Genomic DNA, 15612 nt, shown 5'->3' on the forward strand with positions numbered 1-15612 from the left:
GGACTGCCTAATCCCCTCCCCGTCAACATAAGTTCAGATAAAAATATGAATGATAATAGAGGAGGAAATATAGTTTTTATGAATAGGAAGAATGAAGAACAAAGTAGGAAAGTTTCCCATTTTTAACTTGCCAACCGTCTTGAAATGATGGAAAGGTTAATGAAAAAAATTTGTAGAATTAAACCACATTAAATTAAGCAAAACAGTAACTCACTCTTTTTATCTAATCAAAATAAAGAGTAACTTAGAGGGTAATAAGTGCATACCGCTAAAAAGTTGATAGCCTAATGGAGGGTCTGCTATTTATTGTGTAGTCTGATGAAGGATGAAGCACGCAGGTGCAAGTTGGAGGATCATCCGAGGGTGATTCTCGTCATGCTACATGCCCAAATCGAGGTAGAGATATATACATATAAAATATTACATTTTTTCATTTGTATTTTCAAAACCCAAAATAAAAAAAGCCAAAATTTTCAAAAAAAAAAATTATTTTAACAATAATTTGTTAACTTTATCAAATGTATATTTCTAAAAATTATCAAATCTATGTAACCAAATTTATTTTTAATTTTAAAATATTTTTATTTATCTAATAAATACACTACCTAATTTTAAAATATAAAAATATCATTTATTTATTATTTTTAACCATTTTCATTTTGAATTATATTTTATTAATTGATTTTTGTTTTTAAATTTTTATGTGTTTTATGTATCATAAAATATTTTATTTTAATCAATAAAATTTAAATTTATTAAATTTAAATATACTCAAAATAATATGTATTAATTATCTCCATTATTATATCCTAAAAATAATTTTATGAAGACACACTTTCTATAATTTCTTTAATTAGTATCAAAGTTTAAATTTTAAAAATAAAAGATTATCAATTTTTTTGTTTCATTTCATTCCCCATATTATTAAAATAAAAATCTTAATTTTATTTAAACTATTTTTAATGTAAAAATAATATAAATATTTATATAATCCTAATAAATTTTAAATAATCCATGGATTGGATGGATATGTAAAACTATATAATAATTATCACGTACATTGATAATAGAATTAAGAAATTCGATTAGAAAGCTGCCGTGTATGTTTTTCTATTTTTTTATTTTTTATAATAGTATAAAGAAACTTCACAATTCTTGATTTTTTGTAAAGTTTTTAAATAATTATATAAAATAATTTATATATTTCTATCATTGTATGCATAAATAAAGGTCGACAAATACATCCAAATTCAAGTATGGCCCACATGATCACACGTGAAGGATCCATTATCCTCTCCACTAGATAAAAAATAGGCATAATAACTCATTTGGTCCTTTAACTTTATAAAAATATGTCGTTTTAATTTTTCATTTATTTTTTTATTTTTAACCCTTAAACTCTCAAAATAAATGAAAAGATTATCGTTTTTAACTTTTCTGATGTGAATACACATGAATGACAGTAAACATTTAATTAAACTTTTAAAATTTAAAAATTCATAAATAAATTATAAAATTTAAAAATAATTAAATGTTGACATGTTTATGACATGTCAACAAAATTAAAAACATTAATTTTTCTATTTACTTTGGAGTGATTTAGTTAAAAAACATAAATTTAAAAATTAGAAGAGATGAAAAATTAAATTTAAAAGTAAAATGAGATTTGGGGGGGGGGTAAAGTTGGAGGGAAAAAAAGCACAGTAGAAGTAGACAAAAGGTGGTTAGTTGATCTTCCATTGGAATATATATAATTATTATACAAAAGAACAGGTGGTCCCCACATCCCCTACAACTAGGCTAACCAAAGTTAATGACGAGCCTTAAAGTTTTTAGTCAAAACTACTCCTATGTCATTGCTTACCTCATTCTCACATTATTTTAGAAAAAATTGGAATATAAAATTACATGCTAAAAATAAAAATAAAATAAAATAAAATCTCCGGTGTTATCGGTGACCACTACTACACATCTCGATGGACCTAAAGCTAGCCGATCCGAGATCCTTATACGGGCCGGACATTACCCCACCCGTTTCCTCTTCCAACATCCGGCTCACTCTTTTCTTATTCCTCCAAATCTTGTAGCTGCCAAACCCGACTGCCCCTATCAAACATAACACAGCTCCACCTAACAGACCAACTCCCACCCCTAAACCCGAATTTATTTTTTTCTTATTTGCTCCTTCCTTGATTTTAAAGTACCCCACTTTGCTATCATCTCTCGTTCCCAACAGGGTTTGGATCGGGTAATCCAAGATGTAGCAAAACCCGGATGCATTATTATAAACCGCCCCGTAACAACTACAGTTGTTTCCACATGCGTTTTCACATTCTTCCAAAGACGGTGTCGTTTCATACCTCATCCACTCCTTAAACGGCACCTCCACCCCTCCTCTTCTCAAAACTTTAATGTCGTTCTTCTGAGTTTTCGGGTCGGAACACATGTCATTCGAATACGGGCCTGAACTGGAACACTCACCGGATGACAACTCCGTGCTGTTGTCCAAACAAGAACAACCCGACCCGGGAGTACACAAACCGAACGAACCGCATGGACTAGGTAAATCGCAAGTTTCACGAATAGCTACATAATCCAAAACCCAACTTGACCCGGACCAATAATAGGCTTTGAGGTTCCCGTCCGGTTCTAACCGGACCATAAGGAGTCCATCAAGGGATCGTTGGAAGCTGTTAAAAGATTCAATATCGACTGGGGTTGTTCCATTTTGGTACATTCCCAACCACCCGTCCGGGTCAACTTGGACGTGAATCGGTCCATTACCTTCAATAATCTGAGCTTTGGCTTGTAAAGCTTTGTGCTTCCAATAAATTTGGTCGGAACCGGAATCAAATTTAGCATATAATCCGATGAAATCGTTACCTAAACGCATCGAATACAGGCCATTTGAAGAAAGAAGGGTCATGGTAGAAGTAAAATTTTGAGTTTCGACAAGGGTATTAGTGGGAAAATCAAAACTTTGCCATAAAACAGTTGGGACGTTGACGTTGTTACTGTTGTCGAGGCCTTTTTGTATCTGAAGATTGGAGTTATTGAGGAGGACAAGTTTGTCACCTTGTGTTTCAGTTGACCAAAACATCCTTGTCCGAGGATCTGAAATCACCAGACTGCCATTGAAGAATACTTTCGTGCGGTCTGACCAGCGAGATAAGGTAGTGGGGTTGGCGAGCCATAGGGGTTCACTTGAAGGTACGTGGAGGACAGCCAGAGCGAGTTGGGTTGAGTTGACTCGGAGGAAACCGAAAGAGAACTTGCTCGAGGAATCGTTAAGAAGAGGTTGGAAAAAGGGGATTGAGGGATTTGGGGTGGCTTCAAAGCCTTTGAGAAGCTCTTCGGCGGCGGAGGCGGCGGCGGCTTCGGTGCATGGCCATATCAGAAATGAAGTGATGAGTAGAAAAAGCAGCTGAGCCGAAATTGGACGAGTCACCAAGTTGAATGATCTTTCCATTTTGAACGAAAAAGGAAGAGAAAGAGAGAGTGACTGGAAATTTGGGAGGAAAGCGGTCATGAAAGGGCATTTTTATAGTTACTATAGAGTAGAGTCAACAAGCATTATGAGCAAATTTTTTTATCTTTTTGAGGAAATGTTTTTCTTAATTCATATGTCTTCAAATTCTTTAAATAAATGATCTGAGCACACAGTAGTAATAATAAAGAAATCAAATCCACCGAAAGTAAAAATAAAATGGCTCTTAGTTTGGTCGAAGTCTAGTATGTGCTGTTTGCAAGCTGCAAGTTGATCTTCACATTAATGCTCCTATTCTCATACGATGAATTATTAAATATATTAAAATTTTAAATAAGTTATTTTATATTAAGCTATTATGGCTAAATTTGAAAAAAAAAATTTGATTTTAAAAAATATTTAGGAAAATGTATTTTTTTTTAATATTTAAAGAAATAGGTTGATTTTTTAGAGAGAAACAAAAAAACGCATCTTGCAAGAAGCGTTTTTTGCTGAAAACGCGTGCTACAGGATGTGTTTTTTGACTTTTTTAATATATTAGTTTTTTTGTTAGATGGTTAAATGTTAGTGCTTTTATCTTTGAGTATTGGGTTCGATTCTTCCTGTTCACATTTGTGTTAATAATTTTATTCTTGAATTCTATGTTCAATTCCTATTCCGAATACATTTATATTTTTTATTTCACGTTGTTTTAAGCTTTTTTAATTTTTAATTAATTTTTATTAATTTTATCCTTAAGTTCCAGGTTAGATGATATTCATATAGCATACTCTCTTCCAAGTGTGGAGATATGATGAGATGAGTCAACCACGACCTCTGTCCTAGTTCGTCAATTCTAGCTCCTACCTACTCATTAGAAAGAAATGCATTAAACTGGTGACAACTTGGTAAGTACTACAAGAATTTTAACCTTTAAATAATAATTGCAATTTCTTAATATATATACACATATATATTGTAACACCCCTAACTCATATCCGTTGCCAGAACAGGGTTAAAGAGCATTACCGAAATTTATAGATCAGATAACAAACATTTTATATCATTTAACATTCATATAAAAAATCAATCATAATGTCCCTTATATGAGCCCTCAAGGCCCAAAATATACATTAGAAACGAGTCGGGACTAAACCGGTGCTCAAAAAAATTTTCAGAAAATATAAAAATTTTTCTAAGAAGCAGGGAGCACACGCCTGTGTGGCCAGGTCGTGTGTCTCACACGGTCGAGAGACACGCCCGTGTCTCAGGCCGTGTGGACATTCGAATTAGGGACACACGGCCGTGTCTCAGCCCGCGTCCAAATATGGGAGCTTGTTGACTTAGGTCACACGGTCAAGCCACACGCCCGTGTGCTAGGCCGTGTGAGCATACTGACTTGCATTAATAAGGTGCAGGGGTCACACGGCCAAGTCACACGCCCGTGTGCTAGGCCGTGTGAATAATTTTGAGCATTATGTTTTGTTATTTTAAAGATGCAGGGGACACATGGCCATGTCACCTAGCTGTGTGTCACACATGGCTGAGACACACACTCGTGTCTCTGCCCATGTGGACGAAAATAGGTCATTTTCAAGCCTTATTTCTCACTCAATTTGTCATTCACCTAAACCAACATTATAAAATATTAACAAGCCATAATCATGTCTTAAACATGACATATTACCACATATATTCAAGTATCCAAATTGACCAAATATACCTATATACATATTTTACCAAATATGCTATCTCAAATCAATCTTCAACACACTTATTAGATATTCATCATTCAACCATTTTAAACACATACCATGCATAATAAGGCCATACATATATACACATCAAGATGTATCCATCACAAGTCATTCCAATGGCTTATTATAACCAAAACAATTATATGTCATCATTGGCCAAATTTAGCCTATACATGCCATTATAACTAATATTAATTTGTTATATATACCGAAAAGTCCGATAGATAGTGTGATGTGACTCCGACCAACTTCCAAACTTAACGAGCTTTCGAGATTACTATAAAACAGGAAAATAAAATAGAGTAAGCATTTAATGCTTAGTAAGTTCGTATAACATGGAATTTAACTTACCATTCAATCACATTAAAGATAAGCATTCTAGGCATATTCAAATCCAATAGGTCAAAAGCCCTAACACATATCCTCATTAACCATGTTAGTCATGTATTTCATATGAATATCAAGAAACATGTATGAGCTCAATAATAATCAAATTTCCATATACATATGCTTTCCACACCATGTATCCATATGACATGTACAAATCATATCCATGTATTTCAAGTACATTTTCATAATAATTCGTCTCGAGTTCAAATTATCTTATGTCGAAACTTTGCCAGTTGAATCATTTGAAATATCAATGGATACACGGGTAGTACACTCTAAGTGTACAAAACTGTAAACCGTCAATTCATGTACATGTATGTTTATACAAACATGTAAACGGGAAGCTCTTCCGAGCCATATAATTTGGAAGCTCATGAGAACCGTAATCGGGAAGCTCATGAAAGAGCCTTTAATTGGGAAGCTCCGGAGAGCCATATATCGGGACGCTCATAAGAGTTGTGGTGTGTTCGCAACACATGCAGGATCACAACCAATCGGGATGCTCATAAGAGCTATTAACGGGAAGCTCGTGAGAGTCATATATTAGGAAGCTCAAGAGAGCCAATGTTGGGATGCTCATGAGAGCTAATACCGGGACGCTCTTGCGAGCTGTGGTGAGTCCGCAACACATACAGGACCACAACCAATTCAGGAACCCTGTATCCATCAATTTCATTTGTTCAAACGAGACTTAATACTTGTCGGTCATCGTCGGATATGTGGTTAAATTTCATATACATGGCAATAATACAATCACATACATACAATTCAATTAATACATATAAATTCTCAGTTTAGTTACACGAACTTACCTCGACGATTGTTCGTGTACACAAAAGCTACAAATCCGTTACTTTCTCTTTTCCACGATCTAACTTCATATTTGATCTATCTAGATCTATATGAATGAATTTAACATCAATTTATATTCAATTCAATCCAATTCACATATTTGAAAAATTACCATTTTCCCCCTGTACTTTTAATTAATTACGATTTTATCCCTAGGCTCGGAAAATAAAATCCATACAATTTAATCTTTATTCCAAGTCTAGCCGATTTTTACATATAACATTAGCAGCCCATCTATTTCATAAAATTCAAAATTTTTCCTTGAATTTTACATCTTTTCAATTTAGTATCTAAATCATAATTTTATCAAAATTCCCTTTACAAAATTTGTTTATCTATCAACAACCTTTCATTTTCTACCATAAAGCTTCATAATTCAACTATATTCATCCATGCAAAACTCTAGTACTTTGATAAATTTGTAAATAAATCCCCAAGATAGCTAGATTAAACTATTACGATATCGAAACATGAAAATTATTAAAACGAGACAAGAATACATACCTAATTAACCCAAATAAGTTTGCTAGAACTCAACACCATAGCTAGGGTTTCCATATCTTTAATTTTAGGAAAGATGATAAAATGATGATATTTTGTTTTATTTTATTATTTATCATCTTTTATCTTTTACTTTCCAATTTCATCATTTTCTTTATTGAATTTTCCATTGATGATCATACTTATCTACTAATTCCACTAATTGGTCTATTTGTCATATAAGGACCTCAAATTTTGAATTCCATAGCTATTTGATACCTTTAATTACTAGTATTCAACTTTTGCATTTTGTGCAATTTGGTCCTTTTATCGAGCTAGACATGTAAACAGTGAAATTTCTAAACAAAATTTTCATACGATATTTCTATCATACTATAGACTATAAAATAATATTAAAATAAATTTCTTGTAAACTCAAATTTGTGGTTCCGAAACCATTGCTCCGATTTCACTGAAAACGGGTTGTTACATATATATAAACATGTAAATATATATCATTTCGCTTCTTGACCCTAATGAACAAGTATTCATTTCTTGGAACTTATCGCCACTTACCATATCACGTTAACCGTTTTTTTTTATCATATTGCAATTTGTAGCCCATTGTAGATTGAACAGAACACTTAGGATATACAAAACATATATAGAGGTGCACTGAAGTGCATTATCAAAACAGAATAGTACAAATGTGCTTAGCCAAAACAGAACAAAATCGTAGTGCTTATTAGAACAAAACAACACCATAGTGCATATCAGAACAGAGAGAAATAAGACAAACTTTTATTCAACTCATCTCATCTGCATGGGCTTAACACAATTAGTCCATAACATTTATTCAACTAGAGAGAAATAAGACAAACTTTTCACCTTTCTACAATTTGATCCATATATCCATAAATTCAACATAACTTGTAGTTTCACTAATCATTCAATATTCATATTATTAATGCTTAAACACTCTTCTTTTATGATCTTTTTCAACATTTAAGACTTCATGTTATATTTTGTTTATTTTACAATTTAATCCTTTTTACCACTACAACATACCATTTCAATTTCACGTGGATGAAATCTAATCCATTTTATTTATAATCAATATCAATTCCTACTCATAATACTAACACAAACATAATTAAACTAACTATTCAACATAATTTGTGTATCAATATAAGTCACAACAAGGTAAAATTCTTGAAGTACTTATAACCAAAGCTTGGATGATATGATTTCCTTTCTTTTCACTCTTTGACCACTTCTATTCCTTTGTCTCCAATTTGATCTTCACCCTTCTTCTTGTTTTCTTCATTTTATATCAAAACATATAACATTTATATGTAAAACCACAATTAAGTAAAATATCTATGATATTTCAATAAAATTTACATGAATTTCATGTAGGAACTTATTATTCTTACCTTAATCACTTGATATCAAAACCAAATTCTTATTTTCTCTCTCCTCCAAGATAACTATTGATTCTCTTTTCATGAAACTAAGGTGACTAATAGGTTTCTTTGTTGATTTTACTAAGAAATCATCAAAGAAATTTAAAGAATTAAGCTTGGAAAGGCTTAGAAATGATGAAAGGACCTAATTGTAGTAAAAGAAAAGGTTGAGATTATGGTTTGTTGAAGGTGGCGTGGGAATTATGGAAGATGAAAGATGTTTCTTCATCTTTTCTACACATCCACCAAAATATCCATCTAATTTAATTATTAAATATGATAATTACCAAATTACCCACCAATCACAAATTTACACAATTTAGTCCTTAATCATGACATCTTTCATAATTATCTAAATTAAATAATTACCATTCTACCTTTCAACTTTATCTAAAATACCATGAATGATTCATGCTTTATTTTGGTAAATTTCCACTTATAATCCTTCCTCCTTTTTCCTTCAATTCAATGTAATTATCTCAAACTTTTGATTTTCCTACTTCTGCCCCATCACTTTCCATTCTCCTACTAATTGATATCCTTACATTGTTCCTGCTCAAACCATACTATCGTCTTAAACTCAATCCTTCAAAGAATACAAGATCAATTCCTCAAGATTCTCAACGACTTTCGTATATCTTGCTCTCACTTAATTGGTAGAATTTATCTCTAAAAAAGTAAATATTAATCCCTTAACAAGAAATCTTAATTCCTCAGGGATAATCCATCAATCCTTAGGGGATACATAACCAATCCCTCAAAAGATATAAAGTCTAAGTAATCTAATTTCTTTAAATTAGACTCGGTTCATATGTAGAGTCTAATCCTTGTCAAAAAACATATTTTACCTTTTTAGAAGACATCCTATCGTCCTATTAAATAATACATTTTTATCTTTCAGCTATCTTTTTGGTCTATGAAACTTTTCTATTTGCATTATTAAGTCCACATCAAGTCACTTTATAATCTATCTCGAATTTAAAGAGAGGCATATTGTTAAAACAATTGGGAATTAATACTTCAAGCTTAAGATAAGTATATATCTTACAACTCAAGCTTTGACAACTCGACAGGTAGGACAAGGCAATAAGATAGAATGAAGTTATCAAGCCCAAACATGACCTTTAACAGAGATCAGGTGACATGGCCAATAAGAAGGTTGGAAACACAACAATGGCAAGATAAAGACATTTACACCACGTGCTAGTCCGTGCAAACCTTAGGAGGAGCCAACGACCCAATATACAAGGTAAAAGAGACTCAAACTCAAGTATGAACTCACTTTGTTATCTTTATCCTAATTGAGTATTGACCCCCACGAATCTCTTAAAGCATTACATTAGGAGGAGCCAACAGCCCAATGTTGAATTTAGTGCTCTGAGTGTAGTATATTTATTTTATATACTTGTATTTTTCGAACAAATTGGTTTAATAAAAATATCTAGTGTGCAATTTGAGGTACTAGGATAGCGGAGAAGGTCATTTGGTTGAAAGCTGAGAACGATTCAAATTCGTCTCACACAAAGCAAAGGTATATTTCGGTAAAAGTTTAATCCTATAAATATTACAAATTGACTCAATTTAGAAAATTTTTAAACTCCCATTGTTACAATAAATCATTTCCAACACCCAATACATAAGGTGAAAGAGAAACTCAATCTGAAGCATGAACTCTTTCTATCATCTTTATCCTAATCAAATATTCTCCTAAATCTTACCATCATCTCCTCACCAAATTAAGCATCGAAGAACTTCTCATAGTACAAGTTCTGGCCCCATAGTTTACTCTTTTTTTTTTTTCAAGCTCACTGTCATCCTTAATCTAGAATCCCTTCAAATAGCCTCATAGTGATGAATGAAACAGATTTGAAGTTTGATAAACGCAGGAGTTCACAACGAATTGAACAAACAATTAAATATATATCATATAAAATAATTAGATAAGGAAAATGGTTGGTTGGAATAAGGCTGTCGCCTCAATAAATTTTAAACTGAAATTCACAACGTCAAAAGAATCAAGCTCTTTTTGCCTCTCAACCACCCATTGCTTTTCATTTTCTGCTATCCCCAACTGTTGTATCAATTATCAAAGCTTTCGCTTATATATAAAAATTTGGGTAATTCACATGCATCCCCATTTCCTAGCAATAAATACAAAAACCTGAATGGTGACTGACTTTTGAGTGGGGAAATCAAGAAACCTCAACTCATTTGGCTTTGAAGGACGACAAGTTTGACAATAGGAGAAGGTTGTTGGGCAAATAACCAATTTTCCTGGCCATTTATAGAAACCAAACCATCATGTTGGTTGACATTTGGAATTAATGAAAGACCAAATTACTAAATATGGCTGTAGTTACCCCCATACTGCATATGACTCTTTAGTTTAAACCCACAAAACAAATTTTCCAATGGCTTTGACTTTTGACCTTTCATGTTTAAGCCATGTTCCTCTTCTATTCCAAGATTTTGCACAGGAAAGTGGAAACCACTTTTTTCCTCTCATATCCTTTGTCTCCATTGAAAACATTGATGTCTTCCCCTCCAAAGAAGAGGTCCCAAAATCCTTTTGCTTATCTATTTGGGTTCAACTTACTTCAAAAGTTTATATAAATATCAGTATTTATAATTAAGTATAAATACACAAAAGGTATTATATTGTAGCGTTAAGAGCAATATACTCTTTGTGCTATTTAAATTTGAAAGTGACTAAATAAGAACAATTGAATATGACTTTAGGTTTATATTTATACATAATTTAATTCAATCAAAATTTGTGGTTGTGCGGTTAAATATATAATTCAACCAATTAGTCGAATAATCATATAATTCAATGATATATCAATATTCTAAATAAAACAATAAATAAGTAATTATATATTCGTTATGAACCATGCAAAATATAAATAAAAGTAACTACAAATGAAATTCAACAATAAAACAATTTAAATTAGAGAAAGGGATTAAATTAAAACTAAATTAAGGATTAAGATATAAACATTAATGTAGGGAAGGGCATAATAATAAACATTTAAAATGAAAAAGGTTTAAAAGTTATTCCCAAAATCAAAATCAACCCTCCCAAGTAAAAGTCATATATGATATAAATGGTTAAAAAGAAGTTAATTCTTGGACTACTAGGGTTTAAGCTCAAATACCAAATAATTATTAAAATCATTTTACCACCAATTTCTTTTATTTAATTATTGCGAAGTTACACTTAAATGCCAATCTTTAAAACTACTTATTTAGGTCTTGATAAACGTTGAAAGATAAAGAAAGAGATCTTCAATTTATTTTTCCGGTTTATATGTAAAACAGCTAAAAATAAATTAAGTCAAATTTATGTTGAATTAAGTCCTTATCCTTAATAAAAAAATTAATTAAACTCCTCCATTAATAGTTTTTGTCATTCATCATATTGATCGCTAAAAACTTATAAAATTTATAAAATTAATAAAACTTATAAATATTACAAAATCTAATGAATGTAATAAATTTTAATAAATTATAAAAAAAATTATTTAAAATTTTACAAAAATAATAAAAAAATTATTAACAATTATTAAACATATTAAAATTTATATAAACTTATAAAAATTATAAAAAATCATAAAAGCTTGAATTGGACCGGATCGGTCGGTCGAACCAGTTAGACCAAAATGGAAAGGTGCCAATCCGGAGAATGCCATTGCTACAAGTGTCAAGGCCCAATCTCAAACCCATGGACATGATTGATTTAATTTCCCTCAAGACTCAATCACGAGATCCAAATACAAGCTGTTAAAGTCAAAATTTAACTTATTTGTTCAAGATTTATCACGAAGAAATTTTGAGAAAAAAAGTTGAAGATTCAAGACGATGAACTTCGAAGTTCAATACGGAGAGAGGATGAATTAGAAGGGACCAATTTTGTTTATGGACTTAAATTCTCAATCTATGATGACAAGTGCAAGTAGAAGATGTTAACAAGTTTAGGCGTTACAATTCAAAGACTCCAATCAAGCCTACAATCCTAGCCATGTTATAATTAGTTGACTTGTGGTGCATTTTTTGAAGGCATCTAGGTATTTTCAGGTCAATATGTCTCACATCGATCAGATATTTGTCTCTTAGCTTCGCACTGGACTTTCAATCACTCGATTTCGAGTTTTGAAACTCAAGATATGATCGTTTTAGTGAAGGCGTGCAAGTAAAATTTTTGGACGGGATTATTACTAAAATTATGAGTTTCAAGCTTTTAATTCGAGTTTAAATCATATTGGGTCCGATTTTTAGGCTTAATTTTATTATATATAAGCCCAAGATTGTTTTTATTAGGTCTTATTATTTCATTATTTATTTATTCAGAATTTTAGATATATTGTTTACGAGTTTTGTGGCAACAAGAAAGTTTAGTTTAAAACTATTTGTTTAGATTAATTAGAGTTTCAGTTGACCTGAGAGTTTTATGTACTTAACTAGCTTATATAAAGGCCTCTTCATTGTATAAAATTCATCAAATTCGTTTAGCAAATTCTTTCTTTGAGTTAATAAAATTCTCTTTGAGTTTTTATTTTCAAAAATTTCTCTTGAGTTTTCTTCTTAGATTGTGGGGGTTATCTTCAAGCTTTTTCTTATCGAGTTTTCTTTCTTGGAAGGAAAATTAAAGTCGTTTGAAGGGGGTTATGAATTTATCTAGTTTCTAAAGTTTCTTAGGACTTCTACACGCTACTTTCCATATTTTCCATTTATCTAGTTTGGTTTCTTTGTTATTTTGTTATGTTCTTGTTTAATTGTTTCTTATCTTTAATTTGGATTCCTTGTTTCTTTTTTTAATTATACGTTTTAATTGTTGTCTTTTTTAATTCTTAGATATGACTTGGATTAGTTTACATTTTAGGTTGCACCTAACTATAAATTTTCCTTGATTTGTTTAGAGCCCTAGAACAAATTCGCGACTTGAACAAACTTATAATCTTATTTCGTGTGCGTCCTTATCAACCATTAGATTGGTTGACCTAGGAATTAGTGATTGAACCAATTTTTTTAAATTTTTTAGTATACATTTTTTAATATTTTATTTAATTAAATTGGATTGATCGGTTTAACGAACAAACCAGTGGCCTAACCAGCTTGACCACCGATCTAACCATACCAAAAATACTTAATTTTGAATTATTTTTATTAATTTTATAAAATTTTCATTATCCAACTATTAACATATGTCAAAATGAAATCTTCTAATCAATGTTTTTAGAACTGAATTGATGATCAAACCAGTCAGACCATCTGTTTGTCAGTTCAATCGGTTTATCCAGTTTAACTAAATAAAATATTAAAAAATTGATTCAACCGCTCGATTCCCAGGCTAACCAATCTAATGCTTTCTTCGGTGATACGAGTCACAAAGGCCCAACTCAAGCTCAAGAACGTGATGGGCTCAAATTACCACAATGCCCAATAACGAGGTCAAGGGCCAGACAAATGCGTTCAAAACTAAATGGAACCATTCAAGAATTTATTAGCAAGGCCTTAGATGCGTACACGAAGGAAAAAGAAAATCAAGATTCACTTTCTTGTTTTCAAGAAAATCAAGAAACCGAATCTTGGTCCAATTTTGCTGTTTGGAGCGATTTCAAGAATCAAGAAAATCAAGATTTCAAATCTTGGAAATCTTGGTCCAAGAAACCGAATCTTACAGCTAAGGCGCATTGGATCTCCGTTACGAGCATCAACGAACCAATTTCGGAAGGAAACGGACTACAAGCCCAAGTTCTTAAAGGTAAGGCCCAATAAGATGTTCCAAGCCCAATCAAGAAAGTTAAATGAGACTTAGTTGAAAATCAGGCCAAATTGTCAAAGTGGCCCAATTTGTAAAATTTTAATTCTTTAAATACCTAGTTTAATTTTTAGACTTTATGATTAATGCCTATGTGAAAAAATTCAGCCCAAGCAACCCATTAAATGCCTTGGCCGAATTTTTCCCTCTAAATTTAATAATTAGGTTTTTTTTAGTTTTCTAATAAGATTAGGAAAATAGTTAGAAGGCCTATTAATAGGCTTGGCCGGCCACCTTGTGAAAACACTTGAAGAATGCATTGAAATCAGATTTATTTTGTTGAGTGAAAATTCTCTTTGAGTTCTCCAAGAATTTTCTCTTGAGTTTTCTTTAGAAGGAGTTTTAACAATCTTTTGATTGTGGGAGCCATCTTGACCTTCTTCTTGCCATTGTTCTTCATTGGAGGGAGATTAGAGCCGTTTGAAGGAGTTGTGAAATCTTTCTCGATTTCAAGGCTTCTTAGGACTTTATCTTTATTTTCCTTCTTTGTTCAATCTTTTAATTTTACGCTTGTGTCGATTTCATTATCTAACTTGTTTAAACTCTCTTGTTGCGTCTCCATTTCGTTCAACCTTCAAGAATCTATTCGCACCAACCTTGGACAACAAGAACGTTTTAATTTCACAAAACCCTCTTTATTGCCGTCCAAACCCTAGATCTAACGATTTCGTGATCTGTTGAGTTTTTTGAAATTAACTTGCTGTTTTGTGTTCTTCTTTTCAGATTTGGCTGTTTGGAACCTATCTTGAATTCAATTCCGTGTTCTTGGCTTCCAAGAATAGTTATTCATAAGTGTTTTTTATTCTTGGCTGATCCTTTATTGTTTTGGGTATTTTCATTTCAGATCTAATTGATTCTAAGCTTAATTTTCTGTTTCGTTTCAGATCCAAGCGTTTAGCGTGTTCATAGGAGTTTCCGTGACTTGACAACTCGATCTTGGTCCGCGCGCAACCTTCTATCATTCGGATTAGTACCCTTGTCGATTTTGTCTAATTAGTCCAACCGATTGATTCGATCTAGTTCATGTTTTTATAATTTTTTATAATTTTATATCAATTTTAATATTTTTAATAAGTTTTTATTCTTTTCTTATAATTTTTTTAGAATTTTTATATATTTTCATAAAATTTAAATATGCTTTATTGTTTTATAAAGTTTTTATAATTTACTAAAATCTTTTAGATTTATTATAGAGCTAATTATAGAGCTGTCATATGCTGAGCCAATAGACTTGTCTTCTAAGCTCGATTTCAGTATTATAGATTCTAAACCTACGACCGACCTAACCCACATTAAAATTTTTAAGCATCCCACTAACAACCCTTAAGTATATAAACTTTTTCATTCGTATGAATGTATTTATTTATATTTTGGAAATCA

At 31.6% G+C, this 15612-nt stretch overlaps 1 protein-coding gene across 1 annotated transcript; it reads right to left on the reverse strand.

Moving 5' to 3' along the window:
* Positions 1-1710: 1710 nt before the first annotated feature.
* On the reverse strand, positions 1711-3610 carry LOC105799701 (PAN domain-containing protein At5g03700). The gene has a single exon (XM_012630378.2). The coding sequence runs from the start codon at positions 3527-3529 to the stop codon at positions 1949-1951; it is 1581 nt and encodes a 526-aa protein (XP_012485832.1). The 5' UTR covers positions 3530-3610; the 3' UTR covers positions 1711-1948.
* Positions 3611-15612: the final 12002 nt, after the last annotated feature.

This window comes from Gossypium raimondii, chromosome 9 (genome assembly GCF_025698545.1).
Source record: "Gossypium raimondii isolate GPD5lz chromosome 9, ASM2569854v1, whole genome shotgun sequence".
NCBI lineage: Eukaryota > Viridiplantae > Streptophyta > Magnoliopsida > Malvales > Malvaceae > Gossypium > Gossypium raimondii.